Source organism: Schistocerca americana, chromosome 7, assembly GCF_021461395.2.
Source record: "Schistocerca americana isolate TAMUIC-IGC-003095 chromosome 7, iqSchAmer2.1, whole genome shotgun sequence".
NCBI lineage: Eukaryota > Metazoa > Arthropoda > Insecta > Orthoptera > Acrididae > Schistocerca > Schistocerca americana.
In genome coordinates, this window is record NC_060125.1 from 554323957 (window position 1) to 554347492 (window position 23536).

At 37.6% G+C, this 23536-nt stretch overlaps 1 protein-coding gene across 1 annotated transcript; it reads right to left on the minus strand.

Annotated features, from left to right (window-relative positions):
- Positions 1 to 848: 848 nt before the first annotated feature.
- On the minus strand, positions 849 to 21395 carry LOC124622569 (40S ribosomal protein S3-A). The gene is made up of 4 exons (XM_047148317.1): positions 21240 to 21395; positions 20696 to 21015; positions 4097 to 4284; positions 849 to 1090 (listed from the first exon to the last, which is right to left on the minus strand). The coding sequence occupies exons 1-4, from the start codon at positions 21270 to 21272 to the stop codon at positions 897 to 899; spliced, it is 735 nt and encodes a 244-aa protein (XP_047004273.1). The 5' UTR covers positions 21273 to 21395; the 3' UTR covers positions 849 to 896.
- Between the last annotated feature and the right edge of the window lie 2141 nt (positions 21396 to 23536).

Genomic DNA, 23536 nt, shown 5'->3' on the forward strand with positions numbered 1-23536 from the left:
AACAAACCTTTATGAAAAGGTGGCTAGCGGCCCCACCATACTAATGAAGCTGTAACCTGGTAGTGCTTCATTTAAGGTTTATATGTACATCCTGCAAAAATTTCATCGAAATTGGAGATGGTAGAGTGGGGACCCTTAGGCCATTTGACATGGAATGACTCCAATGACTTCATAATTCTGACAGACGACTCTAAAGAACAGTTTAACAGAACAGATAATGTACTGAAGAATGGCCCTACTACAAACAATGTAAGCAAGTCTTTCAAGGAAGTATTTTTGTAGGATGCAACCTTACACAGAAGCAAACATGGACAATAAATAGCACAGAGTAGAAAACAAAAGCCATTAAAACATTGTGCTACAGGTTAATAGACGCAAAGATAAGGTGACTATGGAAGAAGTATTGAATCAAATTTGGGAGCGAAGAGCTTTATAGCACAACATGAGAAAGGAGGATACACCAAGGATTAGGTGATTTGATAATAGAAGAAAGTATGGGGGAGATTAAAATTTTAATACAATGTAACCAAGTTAAAGTGGTTTTAGGCCGCAGTAGTTCCAAGTGAAATGTTTTGGACATGACTAGCTTGGAAAGCTGTGTCAAACCAGTCTTCATAGTGATTGCTACATTATGCATAGAGAAGTACTTCCTGACCGTGTGTGTGTGTGTGTGTGTGTGTGTGTGTGTGTGTGTGTGTGTGCGCGCGCGCACGCGCTGCTAGAAGAGTTTAGATCATAGATATAACTCCCATCATGAGAAAATTTTAGATATTCACTGAACATACTGCAATGAGAGAGCTAGTGTAAAACTTAGGAGTGATACTGGAAAAATTAGGGATGCTAAAATGTACATAGTCAAAGTTTTTACTTTTTATTAATGAAACATCTGTAACATTTTACAAGCCAGCTGCTGCAGCAATAGGAGGAGTGGCCTCCGGCTTCGCAGCTTTGATCTCACTAGATGGTGAGGTTGGCAGCAACTCGTCTTTAGGTTCCACAACAGAAACATTGTCTGGCAGAGGTTTCTTGGGACCACGTTTGCCATTGGGATCCCAAGGCAACATAATCTTAACTTTTATACCAAGCACACCTGGAAAAAAAGGACAAAAATTCATGTGTTGACTATTCATTGTATTGTACATATAAATACATTGGGTCGTATAAATAAAACTGAGCACATACTTTTTGGCATAATGGCAGAATTTGTGTTGCTTGGAATGCAAAAAAAGATACATGTAGCCTGAAGAAATACTGAAGAGAGAAACTGTAAGGTTATAGGGGTTTAACAATAAAAACATTATTTGCCTGGTGAACTTACTTTGAGAAAATCATGAAAGAAGATGGGGCGACCTTTCAAATGATGTAAAAGTAAAATATTTTTGTTGCTATTTAGCACACAAGTTTCCAACTGATGTACAAGTAGACTTAGGTACAGGAGCAAAAAATTAATAACCGAGTTATTACAAACCTGGAGAGCCATTTCTCATAACAAGCCACACAGGTTACTGCTTATGTACTAACAGACCATTATGCACTGTATTTAACCATTATCATCTTGTGTTAGAATCCTGACAGAGTTCCAGTTTGGAGTCAGTAACATCACATGAAATTGCATTTTCATAAACTGTTCCTAGTTGTCTTAGTAACTTGCTGCCCCCCCCCCCCCATAAAAGTACAATCCAAACATTGTGCAACTCTTCCAGAACACAATGATGCCAATGCCATATTTGTACACTGAATAGTTTGAGTGAGCTGAATGAAATTTAACATCAGTGTCCATTCTGTGCCAGACACAGAATATTACAGAAGAGGAGGAGGAGGAGGAGGAGGCAGAAAATTCTTTAGGTTTGAGAATCTCCTCTTTTGTTCATATGACAAGGAATTACTGCTCTAAAGCTTCAATGAGTTTGGCTTCTAAAATAACATGGACTTAGACAAGTTGAGGTTACATGCAATACCTCCGAAATAAAGAAAAGGCGGTGAATACCACCTATTATTCTGATCACGTCATATGGTATACATACCAACACAATAAATTAATGTGTTAAATTATGATGAAAGGATGTTGAGAAATTCTGAAGCAACAGGTCTGTAAAAATAAGGAAAATTACAACCCATAATTGCTTTCTCAAAATATATCCAACTTTTAGTTTTGAAGCACTGCTAGTGGTGACCATGTCCTTCACATGAGTATCATGGTAATGCCTTTGGTTATCCTGCAGTCACAGATGTCTTACTCAAGAAATCTGTAGGCATATTTCACTATATGTACAAGTGTTTCAAAACACAGAAGCACAACACTTTTGGCAATCTAACAGTAACAATTCAGATATTCCAGACTTGTTAACAGTGAGAAGAAAATGTTTTTCACACTTCACTGATTTCAGTTTTTAAACATGACTTTTCTAGTTCAAGATAATGTACACATGCACAAAACATTTTCAGAAGTCCTCACAAATAATCTGTACTTTCATATACACATTACCACAGATTTTAATAATCTATGAACACACACCAAAAATACCGCATTTACTCGAATCTAAACCGCACTTTTTTCAAGTTTTTGTAGTCCAGAAAACCGTTTGCAGCTTAGAATCGAGTGCAAAGTAAGCGGAAGTTCTGAAAAATGTTGGTAGGTGCCGCCACAACTAACTTCTGCCGTCGAATATATGTAGCGCTACACAAGCATGCTTTGCAGGCACAAAGATAAATACTGGCACCAAAACCTCTGCATCAGTAAATAAATTTAAAAAAGGTGGAAGACGAGCTTTTTTTCTCCACCCCAAGTTTCGGCCACTGCATTTTCATACATTATCCAACAAAGTAAATACAAATTCCGTATTGTTTATCTTCGAATGTAGCAGCATTTCAATGTACTACGAAAATCCGACTGGCAAGACTGTTTGTCAATATGGCCAACTCTACGTTCTGAATTTTTTCCTACCTGTCAGAAGAGATGGTTGCTAATAGGAACTTTTATGAATTGTTAATAACATGCAGTATTCTCTTCACCATAAGACTAAAACGAATATAAACATTTTGCCATGTATTCTTTCGTGTCTGCTGCTATCTCGTTTAAATCCTGTCTGCCTAATAAACTACGAAACTAGAGTGAGACAACAGCAAACGCAGAAGAATATACATATCATGTCATGTTTATATTCGTATTATTCTTATGCCTAATAGTGATACAGTCAGAAATGAAGCACGGCAATTGACTAGATTTTTAAATCTAAGATGACTAATTTCTGTGCAGAATGTAATTTACTAAAGAGGCGTCTGCAAAGATTTTCATGCCATTGTTTCGCTAATGAGACAATTCCTCTTTTTTTTATATAAATTATAGGCGGCGGTAGCGTGCACAAAAGCAAGCCATGCCACCAGCAGCAACAGGCCGTAAACACTCATTATCAGAATGCGATAAACAATGCATGACATAGTACAGTAATGCATTTTCAGCTTAGAGTGATGTAAACACCTATAACAAAGAGAATGGCACCTATCGGATCAAAGAAAAGTAAGCAATCAATTCAAACCAGACGAAGCACGTAAAAAAGGTAGGGTACCGTATAAATACGGACGGACCACCTGACGCATAGCAATGGCTACCTAGTAAAGCTTAACTGCTAAGCTTACAACTCTAACCAAACTACTGTAGCTGTATCATCATTCATTTGACCTAAATTGTGTCTCTTATTACAATGGACCAACTTTGTTTCGATTTGGAGGTGCGGCCTAAAACCTTTCTCCCCCTCGAATTTCGAGTCTCATTTTTCTGGTGCGGCTTAGATTCGAGTAAATATGGTAATATTCTACAAATTATAAAAATGGGTAACCTTCATATTTGCACCCTTCACAACTAATGTGGACTCGTTACAGCTTTGACAGGCTTGTTTGACCCTTTGGCATATCACAAATATGAATACACAATTATCATAATCACAAACAGGATGCATCAGGCCAATGAATTATTTCTTCAGGAATGTAAAAATGAAGTGTTTGCACAACTGCTAATGCTGTTCCACATGGTAGTCTGGTACTTATTACCAGGAGACAGACAGCCAACAAATATTAGAAAGAGCCAATTTTTTCTTACCTTGTCTCAGTAACACATGGCGAGTAGCAGTATCGACATAGTCATTCGTAGGCTCTCCACTGTGAATCATGAGACCATCAACGAACTTCATGGACTTTGCCCGCTGACCTCTCAGCTTTCCAGATACCACCACCTCACATCCCTTGGCTTCACTTTCCATGATGAACCGCAGAACACCATAACATGCCCTGTGAAAGAAAAAAGTAATTTGTAACAGTCATTTATCTCAAGAACACACACTGACATCAATAATTTATTATTAATAGGAATGATTTGTAACTTGATTAAGACTAATGAATGTATGATCTGTGAAATTCTTATTCAAGTCAAACTACTGTGAGTTAGGAAACAGCAGATTTATCGTTTTTCATTTTTAATGCATGGCAGTACATCAGCTCCATGTCCATCACACATCAGTAGATGTCCAACTCTGAAGACACTACCTACAGTGTACTTCAGGGATATCTAAGGCCCTCTTGTTTCTAAAATACATAAATGATATTCCACTTGCAGTTTCAGAAAATGCAAATTTATTCCTCATGGCATGTGATACAAATCTAGTCTAATAGAAACTAAAAACAGTATACTTGACAAACAGCCAATGAAATACTCTGAAACAGTCAAATACAAGCAGAAAGAATTTTTGGGACTACAGAAAGATCATAAACTTAGCTGGAAAATCCACTGCCATTGCAGTACAAAATTACTGCTATAGGTGATTAATTCCATCCATTTACTAATGGCTTATGGGATTTTCAGAACACACAATTTTATGGTGTTGGCCTGGCAAGCAGGTGAGCCATGTTCAAAACTCCCTCGTGCCATTTATCCCCCCCCCCCCCCCCCACACACACACACAAATATATACATATTACAAACTGTCATCCAGTCATTGAGAAGTTTGTTCTCTTCCTGTATTCTTGGCTGTTGTCATACTACACATTGGTTATAGAATGAGTCATGTGGTAAGACTGTTACAATCACAAGTAAATGTGATGAATAGTGAAAGCAAGCAAAATACCACATACTCTTCTCACATAAATGAAAACAAACATGTGTACTACATTACAACAAAGGAACTGAAGAGTTGAGACTTCAAAAATGAAAAGCAACTTCAAAAACGTTAAAATCTTGTTTTCACAGAGCTCAGAAAGTGTGGTATTGTGACACTGTTGCATTCATTCATTGAACATTTCCTTGGGAGTGACCACATTCACATTCATACAACACCTATATTGGGCAATGAGGCATATCTCACTCTCTCACCTGGCATACAAATTGTGTGTGCTGGTAAGAGATTCTGATCAAAAGACACATGTGCTGTCACTGATACACAGTATGTCATTTGCCATTCAAAAGCTACTTATTTTCAGCTGCTAGTAGAGTAGTTGTGCAGAATGAACAATCACTGTAGGCCTCTACCTTACCCCTCACTGCTGCAAATGGTGCGATGGGGAGTTTCCCTTTTAAGCAAGCATTTCATTGTTTGCTTATAAACAAAAGTGAAATTTGTATATTCACTGACTTTACACCATGCATTATATCTCACATGTCAAAACTATGGGAGTTAAGACAACAAAACGAAGATCTCCTACTGCAGAGTGACCTAGAACACTTCAAATTATTCTGTAGAAGGTTTCAAGAACTGCATAACTGACCTCTCAGCCATTCCATGCCAAAAGGTGTAGAGGTTCTCACATGACCCCACACATTCCGACAAAATGTTGTGTGAAAGTTCACGTACCCAGTTAACACAGGTACAGTTTCATGACCACCAATTCAATACGTATGGAGAGAAGACATTTGTTTGACCCATAACAGTTTTTAACAGTACAAGTATGCACCACAAAATGTACTGGAGAATGATGAATACAAATTGTACTGGAACAGAACCATTATGACAGATAAACCACCACCACATAACAAACCTGACATCATACTCACCAATAAAAAGAAGAAATTAACACAACTAGTCTAAATATCCATACCCAATACAACAAATATACAAAAGAAAACAGGAGAAAAAATTGAAAAATAAACCCAACTGGCTGAGGAAGTCAAGGGCATGTGGCATCCGGATAAAGTTGACATTATAGCAATTATACTAGATAAAGTTGACATTATACCAATTATACTATCAACTACAGGAGTCATACCACACAATATCCACCAGTACATCAACGCAATACAGCTACATCCAAACGTATATATACAACTACAGAAATCTGTAATTACTGATACATGTTCAACTAGCCGAAAGTTCCTAAATGCAGTTTAACATATACTGTACAGTTAAAAGGAAGTCACGCTTGATCAAGGTCTGCGTCACTTTCCATTTTTAACCAGACACAACGTCTGAGAAAGGAATATTATAATAATAATAGATTTCATGAGCAATTTTCATACAAATATTTTGAAGTGAAATCGACAGGAAAAATCTCTCAATCTCTCTCTCACACTCCCCCCCCCCCCTTTCCCTTTCTCCAGTAGGATTTCCAGGTTGGAACACTACTTCTGTGATGCCATCAATCCATCTCATCCTCTGATGTCTTCTAATGCCTTCGATCTTCCCCAGCATTCTCAAGTTTCCGCCAATACCACAATTCAAAGGAGTCTATTCTTCGCCATTCCATCTTTCTAATGGTCCAGGTCTCACATCCACACATCATAACTGAAGAGACCATAGCCCTTATAATACTGATCTTTGTTACTAAAGCTATACCTTTAATCCTTAAAACCCTGCCAAGGTTTGACCAAGCAGCAAGCATCTCTTGATTTTGTAGCTGCGGTCACCATCAGCAGAAATCTGGGAACCAAGATAATTGAATGTAGACACTACCTCCTATGTGCCATGAAATGATAGGTGTAGTTGCCACAATTTTCATTTTCTTAACCCTTTTAGTGCCAAATACGATCTGATCGTGATCCAGATTTTCGGCGAAAAATGCCAGTAACGATCTGATTGTGATGCCTTTCTCATTCATTTTTTCCGCGCTTGAAGGCAAAGTTGTTAGTATTTCCTAGCGAATGAGAAAGGCATCACGATCAGATCGTATTTGGCACTAAAAGGGTTAATATTCAGCCTAAGACCAGTTCTTTCACTTCTTTCACCTTCAGCAAGAGAGTAACTTTTCTTCACTTGCCACCAACAGTATAGTATCGTGTGTATCTAAGGTTGATTATATTTATCCCAGCTACTTTAATTCCAATTTATCTTCACCTAACCTGGCATTCCTCATAATGAGTTCTGTATACACATTGAAAAAGTAAGGTGGTAATATGCACCCTTGACACACGCCTTTCTGAATATTGAGCCACACAACTCTCACCACGGCTTCTTGGTCAGAGTATAAACTCCATATGAGATGAATGAGGTGTTCTGGTACTTCCATATTTTTCATTATTTCCCATAATTTATTGTGATCGACAACCCAGTCGAAGGCTTTGGAATATCAATAAATCAGAGATACACATATTTCAAGAATTCTGTATCTCTTTCCATAATGCATTGAATGTTGGCAATGTGATCTCTGGTTCCTCTTCCTTTACAAAATCCAGTTTAATCTTCGGGTAGTTCTCACTTTAGATACTGGCGAAGTCTATTTTGTAACATTTTCAGCATGACTTTGCTAGCAAGTGAGAAGTTTCAGTGACATCTAGCATTCTTTAGAAATTCCATTCTTTGGGACTCGTTTTTTCAAGTCTTCTGGCACTGTTGTGTGCTCCATATTTTCTGACATACTGAATGCAGTACTTTTACTGCGTTCTTTCCAATGACTGAACAATTCTGTTGAAATTCCACCATGTCACTAGTTTTGTTTTTGGCCCTATTTTCAAGAGTCCATTTGATTTCATTCTCCAAAACATCTAAAACATTAATTTCATCATCGTCAGCATTGTCTGTATGCAGTTCTTTCTTATATAGATCTTACATATTCTGCCCATTTTTCCTTAACGCCCTCTGCTTCTGTTAGATCTTTCCCATTTCTGTATCTTATTCAAATTTTCATATGTAATTTCCCTTTGCTGTCTAATTTTCTTGCGAAGATCCTTTGAATTTCCCATTCTGTTACCTTCAACTTCTTTACACTGTTTAAGAAGACATTTGTATTGCTTCTAGCCAATTTCTGAACACTGTATTTAATTTAAACATTGCTGATCCATCCCCTTTTATTTTAGTTTTCCTTCATTCTTCTGCAACTTTCCAGGCCTCAGCCAACAGCCATCTAGCCTCCCTTATTCTTTTTCCACTGAAAGTGTTTTTCTCCTTCACAGTATTGGTTACTTTTGTCCACAGCTCATGTGGGCTGCTTGAAAAAGAGTTTAGATTTTTGAATCCCCAGAAATAATGCATATTATGACTCACTAACACCAGGCCTTAGAAACTAACATTGCATTCTCCTACACCTTTCCAGTAGTTTACAAACCAAGGGCAAAATTTACTTTTTAAAATTATAAAAAATGGGTATTTTCAGCCTATTTCTACAAAAAATGTATATTCACTGAACTCAAACTATTTTCATTAGAAAGACCACATTTGAAACCATCCAATGAAGTAAGTTTCACTCTGCAACGCAATACAAACAACTATGCTAGCCATAATTAAAATGTACCTAAATTGTGCTTGGCACATACTGTGTGAGGTACCATAACACAAAAAATCCTGATTAATATGTAGTTCCCTCAAGGCAAAAGAACTTTAAAAACAACAAAAAACATTGCTGTTGAGACTCATGACATTCCAGCCAGTTTCTCCGCTGTCTTAACTACAGAATCAAATCAGTTATAAACTTCAAAAATTTTCTGTAGATTATCAAGACACTTTAAAGACCATGGCAGTAACATTGTTGCAGGAAAGCTGCAACACATTCTATACACCATTGTCACAATGTGGATTTGAGTTAATGAGGATTCTGAATGCGGTATTTCACAATGTCACTGATGTGTTAGTTTAATGCCAGTCTTAAGTACAGCACTCTTGTGCTCACATAATTTGCAGTTTACATAGAATGTTAGTGTACTGATGAAAAATTGTATGCTTTAGTTTCTCATCTACTTTTCACAGTGGTGAAGCATGCATTCCTTTAAATTCCAGACTGCAAACTGCCCTTCCGAGAAAAGCTACAGCAATTACTTCAAATTAGTACAGACACAAAATGAGGACACTATTCTCATTCAGTTCTTTATGACCATTCATTTTCTATAATAAGAGTTCTGAAACTGAACACTATACATACGTTAAGAACACAAATGACTTTTTGCTATTTGTAAACTGAAGGTGGAAAGGGGAAGAAATGGGAGGGATCACTGCTCTCAGTTGCATTGGCACATTATGCAGAATTGGCGGCGATGAGTGAAAATGTTTACCAGACTGCAATTCGAACCCAGGATTTCTTGCTAACTAGGCAGGTGCAATGACCACAGCACCAGCCACAATAGTGTTTTCACAATTGCATGGACTATCTCTGGTCACCTCACTGCCAATCCACACTCCCATCGAGCACCATGTATCTGCAGCCCCTGTCCATTTCCTCCTATTCGCTCTTCCGAGACTCCCACAGGAGACTGGACACATCTGTACATCCACACTGACATGTCAAAGAACAGACACCACACATTCATATAATTTGTTATTGTCCATGATGGGTAATATACTGCTGGTTTAATTTAAAGTAAGAAAAATAAGCATCTCCACAACAAGGAAAACTATATGGCCAGTCAGACACCATCACTGATGGAGCTGAGGTTGCTGCAATATATGCTGCTCCAGAATCCAGCACTTGTCACTGTTTCACAGACAATACAATGAATTCATTGGGCCATGTGTGAATACAGCAATAGTAATGTATTGCTTAACAGTCACATCAATTAAATATCTCGACGTAACATTGCAAAACTATATGAAATGGAACGAGCATGTAAGGAATGTAGTGGAGAAGACAAATGGTACACTTCAGTTTATTGGGAAACATTAAGTGCAGTCATCTGTACAAGTAATCTGATATATCACTCTAGTGCAACCCATTATTGGGCATTGCTGAAGTGTCTGGTATTTGCACCAAGTCAGATTAAAGGATGACATCAAACTCAAAGAGGTGGACAGCTACACTGGTTACTGGTAGATTCAAAAAAACATGTAAGTGTTATGCAGATGCTTTGGGAACACAAATGGGATTCCCTGTAAGGAAGGTGATGTTCTTTTTGAGCAATACTAAGGAAATTCAACGAACCAGCATTTGCAACTGACTACAGAAAGATCCTAATGCCACCAACATAACATTTCACTTATGACCACAAAGGTAAGAAGTTAGGGTCCCTTCAGAGGCATATAAGCCGCCATTTTACCCTCACTCCGTTCTATGATTACTACTTCTGATTTTGGGGGAAAACAGGAAATACATTGCCATAAACTATTCTTCCTTTATCTGGTGGCAAGAAGTAGAGATCCTGCAGTCGTTATCCTCTACAAAAACTATTCAAAACTACTGAGAAAAGTTATTAAAAATCAAGGAACATGCACAGTGTCAAATCAGTCATTCCAACAACATACTTAAGGCTATACGGGATGTAGAGAAATGACAAGTCAGGACAACCAGCCACAGAACAGGACATCACTACTGAACTGAATCAAAGAGCTATACATGACAAGTCACAGGTAGCAAATATATTTAATGATTATTTCTTAAACACAGTAGAAAGTATAGGGACAAACAGTTCAACAGCAAAGTCACAGCAGTTAACTGGAAAAGCAACTCTCATTGAATTTAATCGCATTAATATATCACCAAGCTATCTTTCTGAAATTAAGAAAATAATATATTCTCTCAAACAAAAGTTCCTTTGGATCTGATGGTGTTTCCATTAGACATACAGATTTGTTCCTTTTATAATTGGCTCTGTCTTATCTGAAGTATCCAACACATCATGAAATCCAGGCTTTTGCCAGAGAGATTGGAATATTCCATCGCTGAACCCTACTTTTGATGTTCTCCATGCAACTATCCAGTGCAAGCCTCTATATCTTCAAATTACTACTGCAACTTGCAGCTTACAACTTCTGTATTCACCTCTGTCCCTCTACAGTTTTTAATCCCACTTCCCTCCAATACTAAACTTGTGATCCCTTGATGTCTCAGAATGTGCCCTATCAACCAATCCCTTCTTCTAGTCAGGCTGTTCAACAAATTTCTTTTCTCCCCAATTCCAATTAGGACCACCTTACTAGTTACATCTACCCATCTAATCTTTAGCACTCTTCTATAGCATCATATTTCAAAAGCTGTTATTCTCTTCATGTTCAAACTGTTAATCATCCATGTTTCAATTCCATACATAGGTGCACTCCATACAAATACTTTCAGGAAAGACTGCCTAACAAACCTACATTCAATGTTAAATTTCTCTTCGTCAGAAACTCTTTCCTTGTGATTACCAGTCTACATTTTATTTCCTCTACTTCGGCCATCATGAGTTATTCCGCTGCCCAAACAGCAGAACTCACCTACCAGGTGTACTGGTATGAAATGAGCGTTAAGATACTAATGTGTCGACAGGGAACATTTGTTGTTAACGAGTATTAATTTTTTTTGTTTAGATTAGAGATTAGGTTAGATTAATACTCGTTCCATGGATCATGAATACAATATTTCGTAATGATGTGGAACGAGTCAAATTTTGCAATACATGACATAATTAAGTTAATTTAACAACATAATTAAGTTAATATAACAACTTTTTTATTTTTATAATTTTTTGTTTGGTTGGTATTACACCTGGGTCATTCCATGTCAAACTGAGCCTGAGGCTTATTTTTTGAAAAAATGCCAAATTTAACAATGTTATAGTTTTTCGAATCTACAAAAGTTGAATTTTACTGTCCTGAAAAAATTATAAAAATTACATAATTAGCTGAGGAAATATAGTTAAAGTTGGCAATTCTACAGATGAGGATGGAAAACAAAAGGTTTGCTTTTTGTGTTGGCAGCTGTTTAAATTTGGGTTGCAGCAATTATTGATGTTTTAATTGTTTAATTTCAAGAGCAGAATCTTATCTTTCTGACAAACTTCAGTTTTTAAAGAAAGGGAAGTTATTAAGTATGCAGCTAATTCACAAAAGTTACTATGTATTTAGTGTCCCACCCGTGACAAAAAATATGAAAAAGATTACCTTCTAACTCGGCAATTATAGTAATTCTATATATTTTAGGTTAGAAGTAAGAAAAACAAATAAAAACATCCAATGAACCATAAGGCACCTTCTAAGTTGTAAATGATCATCTATAAATGTTAAAAGAAGTTGTGCCCCACCCGTGACAGATTTTTGGATGTTACTCAAATCAAAACCATTTAACACTTCTTGTTATTGTTAAGTTAAATTGGTCGATATAACAAGTGCTTTGATGGTTTACACTAAATAAAAACTTACTGTTTATTCAGAAAATGGGGAAGACAACATCAGCAGAGTGTATGAGAAAACTTCGAGAAAAACTGAAGAAAGATACCAGCAAGTACAATGTCCATAAAGAAAAAGAAAGAGCGGGATAAAACAAGAAGGGAAAATATGAAGATGAAGATATCCTTCAGTGAAAAATCTTTATTGGAATATCGAAAGAAGGAAGCTGAAAGAAAAAGGAAGTACAGACAAACTAAAGTCCGTATTAATTGAAGATCAGTCTGAGGCCTGTATTTCCCAGTTAGGATCATATAAATGTCCTCAGTCCCTTGGCAAAGCTGTTTCTCAGGTAAAGAAGGTGCTTCCTTCAAGCCCCTCAAAAAAATCAGCAGTAATAAAAAAGCTTGTAAGTGAAAGCTTAGCTAAAAAGGTAGTAAAGCAGATTTTCCCAGTAGTGAAGAAGACATCTCGTAAACTTACAGGTGATAATCTGCTCAAAATACAAAATTTTTTCACAAATTATGAAATCAGCAGGCAGACACCTGGCATAAAGGATGTAAAGTCTATTGTAGACCATGAAACTGGGAAAAGAGTTAGCTTGCAGAAATGTCACATGAATATGACAGTTAAGGAAGCATTTTTTTTCTTTTTAAACAAGAGAATCCAGATATTGATATCAAGATTTCAAAATTCTACGAGTTGCGGCCTAAAAATGTTGTTCTAACGTCTCAAATGCCTCACAATGTATGTGTGTGCAGATATCATGCTAACTTCAACTTCATCATTGAAACCATTCACAAAGAAATAGCTAGTTTCCCTGCTACTCACACTCACCTTATGAATCTTGTTTGCTGTGATGTAGAAAGTGAAATATGCATGACAAGTCAATGCACGAAATGCATCATGAATTTACACACATTAATAGAGGGAAAGTTTGATTTGTGTGACATCTTGGAGAAAATGGACCGAACATGAGTGTCACCCTAAACAGACTACTACCAGTGGAACACTTCGTGAAGCTCTCTGAACTTCAGTCTCAACTAAAAACATTCAAAGAGCACTTCTCTGTCAAAAGGATGCAATCTGGAGCTTTCAAGACTGTGAAAGCATCAGTTAGTGATGATGAAGTGATATTGCAAATAGATTTTGCAGAAAACCGTGTAGCACTAGCACAAGATGAGATACAAAGTGCCCACTGGAGTCATACACAGATTACAGTGGTCACTATTTGTGTTTGGATGAAAAAAGGGCTACAGTAATTTGCAATTGTGAGCGATGAACTGTGCGACGACAAGTACTCAGTTTATGCATGTTTGAAGAGTATAATAAGTAAGCTGAAACAAGAGCTTCCCAATTTGACCTCGATACGAATTTTTTCTGATGGTTGCGCAGGTCAGTTTAAGAACAAATTCACCATTTCTAACCTCTGCTACATGATGCAAGACTTTGGAGTGTCTGGAGAATGGTTTTTCTTTGCAACATCACATGGGAAAGGTGCAGTGGATGGCATTGGAGCTGTAACAAAAAGGGCTGTTTGGAATAAAGTTAAGCAAAGAAAAGTCATCGTCAGCAATGCACAGGAGTTTTTAGACTGTGCCAAATCATCTGTTTCTGGAATAAACTTTCTTCTCCTGACAAAAGATCATATTGATGAAAACAGAGACCGTCTGGATGGCCGCTGGAAAGCTGTTAAAAAAATAAAAGATATTCGCAGCAAGCATTACTTCAAAGGTTACAATACCTGTAACCTAGTATGTGGTGGAACTTTCCTAAAATCAGATTTAGAGAAAGTGGAGGTTTTCCCACTTTCACCCAACATATATACACTAATCTACACAGATTCTGAGATGAGTGATGATGAATCATATACTGATGTCCTGTTGACATCCAATTCCCAAGAAGTTACAGGTTCAGAACCAGCTGTGGAACAAATCATGCCAGGAACATTTATTTTAGTTGAGTTCCAAACTGCAAGAAAGAAATCCACTACATACAGATATGCTGCAATTGCACAGAGAAGTGTAGAAGACAATGGGGAAATACAGGTTATGTGTATGCGATCTGTTGGGGACTCAGCAAAGGTATTTAAAGCTGACGAGGAGGATGTATCCTACATAGAATTTAAACAAGTTCTTGCTATTCTCCCGAATCCAAATGTCAAACATGTTAGGGACACCTTATGAGTTTCCTGGCAATTTAGACATTTTTGAAAGTGGGTGAGAGGCCAAGTATTTTTTCAAAGTGGTACATTCTTCAAGTGAAATAATTAAGTACTCAGAACTGTAAACTAATACTATACCAAAATCTATATTATTTATAAGCAACAAAAATGTTCTACAAAGTTATTAAAACTTAAAGTGTCCTCTAAGTATATGTTACCTACTGATTCATAGCTAACTGACATAATAAAATCAGTTTAAATAAAAAATAAATAAAAAATAAATTGTACTTCACACGAGTCCCACCCGTGACAATTCCTTGTCCCACCCATGACAGTCTTTGATTGCAATTATTTGTAAGTAAGTATTACTAATCTAATATTTATTGATATTATGTCATGTAGAGAATTGTTTTATTAATGTGAATTCAATGTTTTCAAAAGAAAATAAGTACATAAATCACAGAATTCTTCTAAAATGTTTGTGGTTATTCAATGCTACGTCTATTTGCTGTTCCACCCGTAACAAAGTTTTAAAGATGAATAACAGCTCAATTTGTAAACTTCTGACATTCAGATTTAAAGGGAAGGTAAAACAATTATGTTTAAGGCAACCAGTCAATTTTTACTTTATTTCTATTTATACTTCATGTTATATCAGCATCTGACTGTTGAAAAACTTAGTGCAACTGTCCCACCCGTGACAATGGAATCCCCCATCTGTCAAAGATATTTAGTATACATCAAGTCATGAAACGCATGTTTCCATCAAAGTGATTTGCAGAAAGCATTAATTTTTGTTTTCATTTGGGGGGGGGGGGGGGGGGGGGGAAGTGCTGCAGAGTCACATCGAATGCTTGTCGAGGCATATGGTGATCGTACTCTAGCGGAAGCAACATGCAAAAGAGGGTTTCAATGGTTTCAACGGTTCAGAAATAATGATTTTGATGTAAGAAATGAAGAATGGGGAAGACCACCAAAATAGTTCGAAGACGCTGAATTGCGAGCAATATTGGATGAAGATGATACTTTGAGTCAGAAGCAAATGGCAGCAATGCTAAATGTTGCACAACAAACAATTTCTGGCCGTTTGAAAGCTATGGGAAAGATCCAAAAGTGTGGAAAATGGTTGCCACATGAATTGAATGAAAGACAGATGGAGAACCAAAAAACCATTTGCCAAATTTTGCTTCAAAGACATGAAAGAAAATAAATTTTGCATTGAATTGTTACTGGAAATGAAAAATGGATTTATTTTAAGAATCCTAAATGGGAAAAATCCTGAGTTAATCCGGGACAACCATCAACATCAACTGCAAAACCAAATCAATTCGGCAAGAAGACAATGCTCTGTGTTTTGTGGGATCAATAAGGTGTATCATGAGCTTCTAAAACCCAGTGAAACTGAATACTAATCGCTATAGACAACAAATGATCAATTTGAACAATGCATTGATCGAAAAAAGACCAGAATGGGCCAGAAGACATGGCAAAGTAATTTTTTTACATGACAATGCACCAGCACACAAAGCAAAACTGGTTCAGGATACAATCAAAACACTTGGCTGGGAGCTGCTACCCCACCCACCGTATTCACCAGACTTGGCCCCTTCCAACTACCATTTGTTTTCATCAATGGGACACGCACTGGCTGAGAAACACTGACTCCTATGAAGTCGAAAATTGGGTGCCTCATTGGTTTGCTTCAAAAGACCAACATTTCTCTTGGCGTGGTGTCCACAAATTGCCACAAAGGTGGTCAAAATGTATAGAAAGCAATGGTCAGTACTTTGAATAAAATGTTTTTACTTTTCAATTCAAAATTAGTGTTTCATTTTCACAAAAAAACCTCATTTCATACAGGTACACCTGGTACCGAGTTTGTCTCATTTCCGAATCTAATTCCTCTGTATGAACTCATTTAAATTCAACTACATTCCATTATCCTTGTTCTGCTTTTGTTGATGTTCATTTTACATCCTCCTTTCAAGACACTGACCATTCCATTCACCTGCTCTTCCCAGCACCTTGCTGTCTGTCAATTACAATGTTGTCAGCAAACCTCAAAGTTTGTGTGTCTTTTCTCTGAGCTTTAATTCCTACTCTTATTTGGTTTCCTTCACTGCTTGCTCATTGTGTGGGTTGAACAACACTGCCAATAGGCTACAACCCTGTCTCATTCCCTTCTCAGCTATTTCTTTCCTTTCATGGGCCTCAGCTCATAACTGCTGCCTGGTTTCTGGACAAGTTGTAAATAGCCTTTCACTTCCTGTATCTTACCCCTGCTACCTTCAAAATTTCAAAGAGTATTCCAGTCAACATTGTCAAAAACTTTCTGTAAGTCTACACATGTTACAAATATATGTGTCTTTCCTTAACCTATCTTCTAAGGTAAGTCATGAGCCAAGGTTACTATTGCCTCACACATTCCTACAAGTATTTTGCTTGTCTCCTGCATTTTGAACACCAGCTGGAAGAGTTTTGCCATAGCTGACTCTCCCAATGAATTCTGAAGGAATGTCAATAATAACCGAACTGTTTCACATCGATATTTTCCAAAATTTGAGACTGATGTATTCTAGAATAGTTTCTCACCTGAACTACAATAATGACCTCAGAAAATCATGGCCTGGATATTAGAACAGTTTTTCTTCTGAGAATGTCATTTGTTTGTTCATTCTCCTAATACTACAAGTACTGAACCACAAAATAGTGCTGGCTGGCATTTTCTGCAAGATGTTTATCTGTGTCAATCACAATATTCTCCTATGTAAATAAGTTTTATTGCACTGATGGTAGCCCACCAATGGATGCAATATCTAACCAAAACAACTCAAAAAGTTGCTATTAAAAATTCAACTTAGTTCGGGGAAATTATTCTGATGGGAAGAAATCACGATAGGGGTTACCACGACTCAATCTTACATTTACTGTTGTTCCTCATATGTAAATGACCTTCCATCTAACATACAAGAAGCAGAATTAGTTCTATATGCAGATGGCACTAGTATTGTAATCAGTCTAACCATGAACACAGCAACAAAAGAAATAGTAAACAAGGTAAATTCAGTTCTGCACATCTAGGGATACCACAATGAGGATAAGTTTAACACATGGTGAGGAAATAATTAGGGCACAAAACCTTTCAAATTTGTAGGTGTCATTGATGAAAATTTAAATGGGAAAGCATATTTTGGAGCTACTAGAACAACTTAGTTCAGTCACATTTGCCGATGAATCATTGTAAATCTTAGGGAGAGAGAAATCAGTTTGCTGACATTTTCATTCTGTAATGTCATATGGAATAAAGTTCGAGTAATTCATCTCTAAGAAAGTCTTCGTCGCTCAAAACATGGTGTAAGAATAACACGTGGGACTCACCAATGTCCATCTTGTAGATGTCTGTCAAAGGAGTAACTTACTTTTGGTAACTTACCCAGTGACATAAAATGTCATACACAGTAAAGTAATATTTGAAAAAGTTTTACGACAACTCCTCCCCTTTAGAAGGGATTCTAATATTGTAAAGGGAAAAACTTGGAGGTTCAGCATGTAGCCACATTTACACATTAATTTGTGATAATGTAAAATGACTCACTCCACATCATTACAACTTATCATGCAAATGATACATCGGACACCAAACTAACTAGATCAAATTCGAAAGCTTTATGATGCAGCCTTTAATGTTTGGTGATGTAATGATGGCATAACACTACAAACTTTTGTTTCCTACTTTTTCAATAATCTTCAATGTCAACACCATTTGCTTCGTATTCAATGTCCATACAGTGCACACCCACTGTACACATTAGTTAACTGTGGATTATACTGTATCAAACAGCTAGCAACTGCAGATGCTATACCAACCAGCCCACGACATTCTTCACCGAGATGTATCACACATTCTTTACATTCCAAAGTGCAAAGCGGCAGGCTGAGCAACTCAAGTGATTATCTCAAATTAATACAAACACCAAGAACACTACCCCTGTTATTGGATTTTTATACCCCTTCATTTTTTATTAAAAAAAGTAGGGCTCAACACCTTATACAATGTTCCGATACAAAATGGGCTATTTCTAAAGTTTATCATGTTTCTGATTCAAGCTCACTTTTATATAAGACACATTTAGATGATTGTAGAAAATAATGGAAATCAGGTTTATTCTGGGCACCAACAGAATGACAATTTCCACTGCACTTTTACCTTATTGTTTAGGGCCTCATATGATCGCATAACAAAACCAAATATAGTTTGTATGGTTTAGATCAATGTCTTTTATATGGGTTTGTAAGAGTCTGCACGGAATACTTTTACAAAAAAAAAAAGTGGCATGATAAGTTCCTGGTTTAACCCACAATTACTCCTGTAGAGATAACAAGCCAACCTTCACTTCACTTCTCCAAGCACCTCTTGTTTCTGCTTGCTTTGCTTCAAATTACCTGTACAAAACTTTCTCATGAAATCTTATTCTACATCAGAGAGCAAAAAGTTGTGCACTGTAGCCTACTTTTGTTTCTTCCAATAAATATTGCCCAGGATGTCTAAGCTGATAAGAACTTTTGAGGACACTGTCGAACGCTCCACTATGGGATCAAACAACTCCAAGTATTCGTTCCGACTTCTGAACCGGTATCAGATTCAGTGGACCACAGTGCAGACATCTGACATTGTATTCCTGTCTAGTACTCTCAAACTGCAATGGAGTGTTGACAACATATGTCATTGCCGAATAATTGTTCGGTGTGGGTGTGGTTGATATTGGCATCAAAAGCCGCCTACAAATGGACTTATATGGATTCTAATCATTTAACCCTCAGCTGGTAACATCCATCTCTCAGGGAGGTATAAAAGCTCCTCAAGTTCCTGCTATGCTTCATTCATGAGTTGAACTTGCTACTGTGTGGATGTCACTGTTTCATTGGTTTTCCTCCACTGAACTGTGTAAGGAGCTGCTGAAAAACAGGCTGACATGTTGGAACTCTAAAATCCAACAAAAGAGAGGTTCCGAAGGAGCTTCTTCCCAACCCAAAGAAAGAAGTGGGCTCCAGTACGTATGGTTTTACCAAGGATCTTACACTTATCTTTTGTTCCAAAAATCTAAGGCAGTTTTAGCACTTTCTTCAATGCACCACACTGTATATACTCATGAAAGTAACAACAAACCAGTTTCTACAATGCCAGAAAATCTGGCATAGACACTCTAGATATGAAGTGCAGCAACTACTAAGCTAACCAGAGAACAAGGAAATGGCCACTGTCAGTATTTTACTTCCTAATATCTTGGAACTGCGCAAATGCTTATGCAATGTATCTTCATAAAGGTGCGATTTCAAGATTTGAGTTCATGAAGAGCATAGGAACGAAAGACGTCATATGCAATAAAGGTTCCAGATTCCGACCCCAGGAAAAGTATTTCATGTATTTTGGGTGAAAAGCAAAGACATGAGAACCCAACAAAAAGAAAAATAAGTGACAAGCTAGAAAAGAGAAAACCGTCACTGTCCCTACATATTTAACAGAATAACAGCATACAAGTGTGTGAAATGTGATAAAGCCAGTTCCTTACAGTGCCCCATGAAAATATGTACAACATTTGAGTTTTTCCCCCTATTTATTTGCATGAATATCAAGATTTTTGAGAAATCACATGTCAAGTTTAGAAACTATTTGATTTGAGAGTCAATCTCGCAAAGGAATAAAATACTTTACTAACTATATCATGTAAAAAGTGATTGCAAGACAAAAAATATTAGTATTAACTTTTCATCAAGCTTTTAAATTATTTCCGATATTCATTACAGTGGAAATTCTTTGAAAAATTTCGTCATCTTAGGCTCCCAGACGGATGTTACCGTAATTGCCAATTTTTCACGAGTTACTAACTAAGGGTTAATTCAAGGAAACGATTTTGCCTAAGTGGCTGGTGATCGCAAAACAGCCTTTCCTGAAGCAGACGTCTATATCTACAGCACAAATCACGTAATTCCACTGGAATACACAGAAGTATACTCAAACACTAAAATATCTACGTATCACACTTACCTCCTAACAGCGAGACCTCCAATCAGCTTGTAACGAAGGGACTCTGCCTGTGCTATAGCGCAAAGCCCTCTAGTCGCCACCTTCTCTGCATAGAGTTCAATTGACTGGTCTTGAAAGTTAAATCTTTTCTGAACAACGGACGTCAATTCTCGTATCCTCCGACCCTTGTCGCCCAAAACGTTCTGTGTTCTTGTTGCCATAATGATGATCTCCGTACGCGTTGGTGTGACACGAACCTCCACGCCGGAATATCCATCCTCAGCGAGTTCTCGCGTAAGGAACTCATTTAATTCGGCCTTAAATACGCCGTCTCCAACGAACTGCAACAACATACAATAATATTAACAACCTGACAACACTACAACTACATAACCTATCTGTACACACAACGTGCAACGCAAACCGAATCCACTGCATCCAGACAGATATCTGTACTGTTATGCACCACTACGATCCAAAATTTTCATACACAAACAAATACAAATTTCCCTATGATGCGTAAAACGTTTCGCTATCACCTGTCTAATACATTAACGACACAAACCTTCTTTTTCTTCGATATGGGAACCACCGCCATGTCTAAAGTATAGCAGTAAAGGACTTAAAACCTATCGGGGCTTTCCGGAACACGCTGTATACCAGAGATAATGCAAACACCAAAGATAATAATTTTTGAGCAAAGAGGTCTACTTGTGATTGTCCGCTAAAGCCCGGTCCACACGCAACGATCTGTCTGCGCAGACATCGGCGCAGATGTCTCTACATGCAAAAGATCGCTGCAAATGTGGTGTGTTCACACGACACAAACCCCAATCTACTACTCGCCCGCCATCTGTCGGTGTAGAAAAGAAATATCAGTGGCAAGCGACTACACTCCCCGAAAACGTCAAAATGTAATTCAGTTATTTTGAAAAATAGAAATGGAGGAAGTTCTGTTGTGGTCTGTGTTCGCAACCTGTGTTGCAAAAAACATTCAGACCAACCGCAGGAAACAGAGAAAGCGGTCAAAATGGTGCAGACAGTGGCTGCTAAAGCGAAAGCAGTTTTGTCACGTAAAATTACTGCTAGAGTTGCAGGGCGAACCTGTTTTGTTTTACATACCCTCGTGTTCCATTTCCTCGCACATTGGCACTCCAATTTCATCTTCAATTGTACTCCTGCTTGGTCTTGGCGTTTCTTGATCACTAAGAAAGCCAAGCAGATCAAAATACCATAACGTTGGCTGGTATACTTTATCTACTCCTACACCAGATCTTCTAGATTTCTGAACTTTGGATAACTCTTTTCGGTAAACAGGTCGCTGACAGACTACTTTACTTGGCTTGCCTTCACGATCTCATCCTTCAGGAAAGCGTAAATAGCTTCACATGTGTTGGGTATTATTACACTCAATGCTTGTTTCGATATTGCAGATGAAAATTCCAAATCATTGTAGCTCCTACCTGTTGCTAGGAATCTTAATGTTACTGCCAGGCGTTCATGAGGAGAAATTGCCCTTCTCATACAAGTATTTTTCTCATAATATGAGGGGTTACATGCTTTAAGAGATAATTATAAGTTTCAACATCCATCCGCAAATAATTTCGAAAGTTCGCAACGAAATTATTTTTTTATTACCGTTTCTCTGTTTGCCGAGGCGCCAATTGCCCACAATTTTTCAATTAGAGCATTGTATGCTGCTGTCTTTTTATCTCGGTCTCTATATTCTTTACTTTTAATCTTCCACAAACATGGGTGGTTTCTGTATATTTCAATGAATTCACTTACAAACGCTCGAGAACACTGACGAGTATCAGCCATTTTAATGCCCTGTGCACACAAATACAAACACTAGACTGAGCAAACAGCTGTTTCGCGCCAGATTTGCGATGTTCTCCTGTCCACACGCTCCAACTTGTCTGCGCAGATGTGGTTTGAACCGACAGATTTGAGAGGTTTCGCTCAAACCTCCAACTCCAACTTCCAGGTTTGCACACACATCAGATTGGTGCAAATCTTCTGTCCACACGCAACGATCTGTATGCGTAGATGAGATGTGCACAGACATTTGCGCAGATAAGATCATTGCGTGTGGACGGGCCTTAAAGTTTGTTCTCAAAATTTTTGTGCGAAAATTTTTAATCACTATATTCACATGCGATACAACAGCCAGAATATAAAACTGAATTTCAGGAGATAGATTTTTCCTGTCTTGCTTACTTGTTAAGGTGAATGCACAACGGCCGTTACATCACGTCATTCCCCGTCCGGCCAAATATTCTGAAATGTAATAAAATTTTCAGTCTACAGCGGAGTGTGCGCTGATATGAAACTTGCTGGCAGATTAAAACTGTGTGCCGGACCGAGACTCGAAATCGGGACCTTTGCCTTTCGCGGGCAAGTGCTCTACTCATGTAACTTGAATTGACTTTACCTACTGTGACGTGACAGCCAGTGTGAAAACACCTTGACGTAATTATGCCATGACATGATGCCGCCGTGATGGCCAGTGTGACTTAGCCTTTAACAGCTGAAGCAGTTTTACTTGACCAGTCAAATATTTCACACTGGCCATTGCGTCATGTCATATCATGGCACATCAAAACATTCCACAATGCATTTCATACGGCAGCCTTCACACTGGCCATACCGTCTCTGTCTGCGTTTCCCGGGATCAAAGTTTTGATGGTTGAAGTCATCATTTACTGTTGATAGTGTGACAGCTAGGCTCATTCACTCTTGATACACAGACATGCTATCATCCTTCATACTTCATTTCGACATGGTTTCGTCAGGTTGTCGTTGACATCAGTTTTATTCTACATCTTTGTTATTTTTTGTTATTTCTTAAGTTGAAAACGA

Excerpts from the sequence above, each read along its gene's own strand:
- LOC124622569 (XM_047148317.1), bottom strand. The coding sequence starts at position 21,272 with ATGGCGGTGGTTCCCATATCGAAGAAAAAGAAG. Across the intron at positions 21,016-21,239 it reads CCATATCGAAGAAAAAGAAG|TTCGTTGGAGACGGCGTATT; the intron begins GTTTGTGTCGTT and ends ATGTTGTTGCAG. Across the intron at positions 4,285-20,695 it reads GGAGGTCTCGCTGTTAGGAG|GGCATGTTATGGTGTTCTGC; the intron begins GTAAGTGTGATA and ends TTTCTTTCACAG.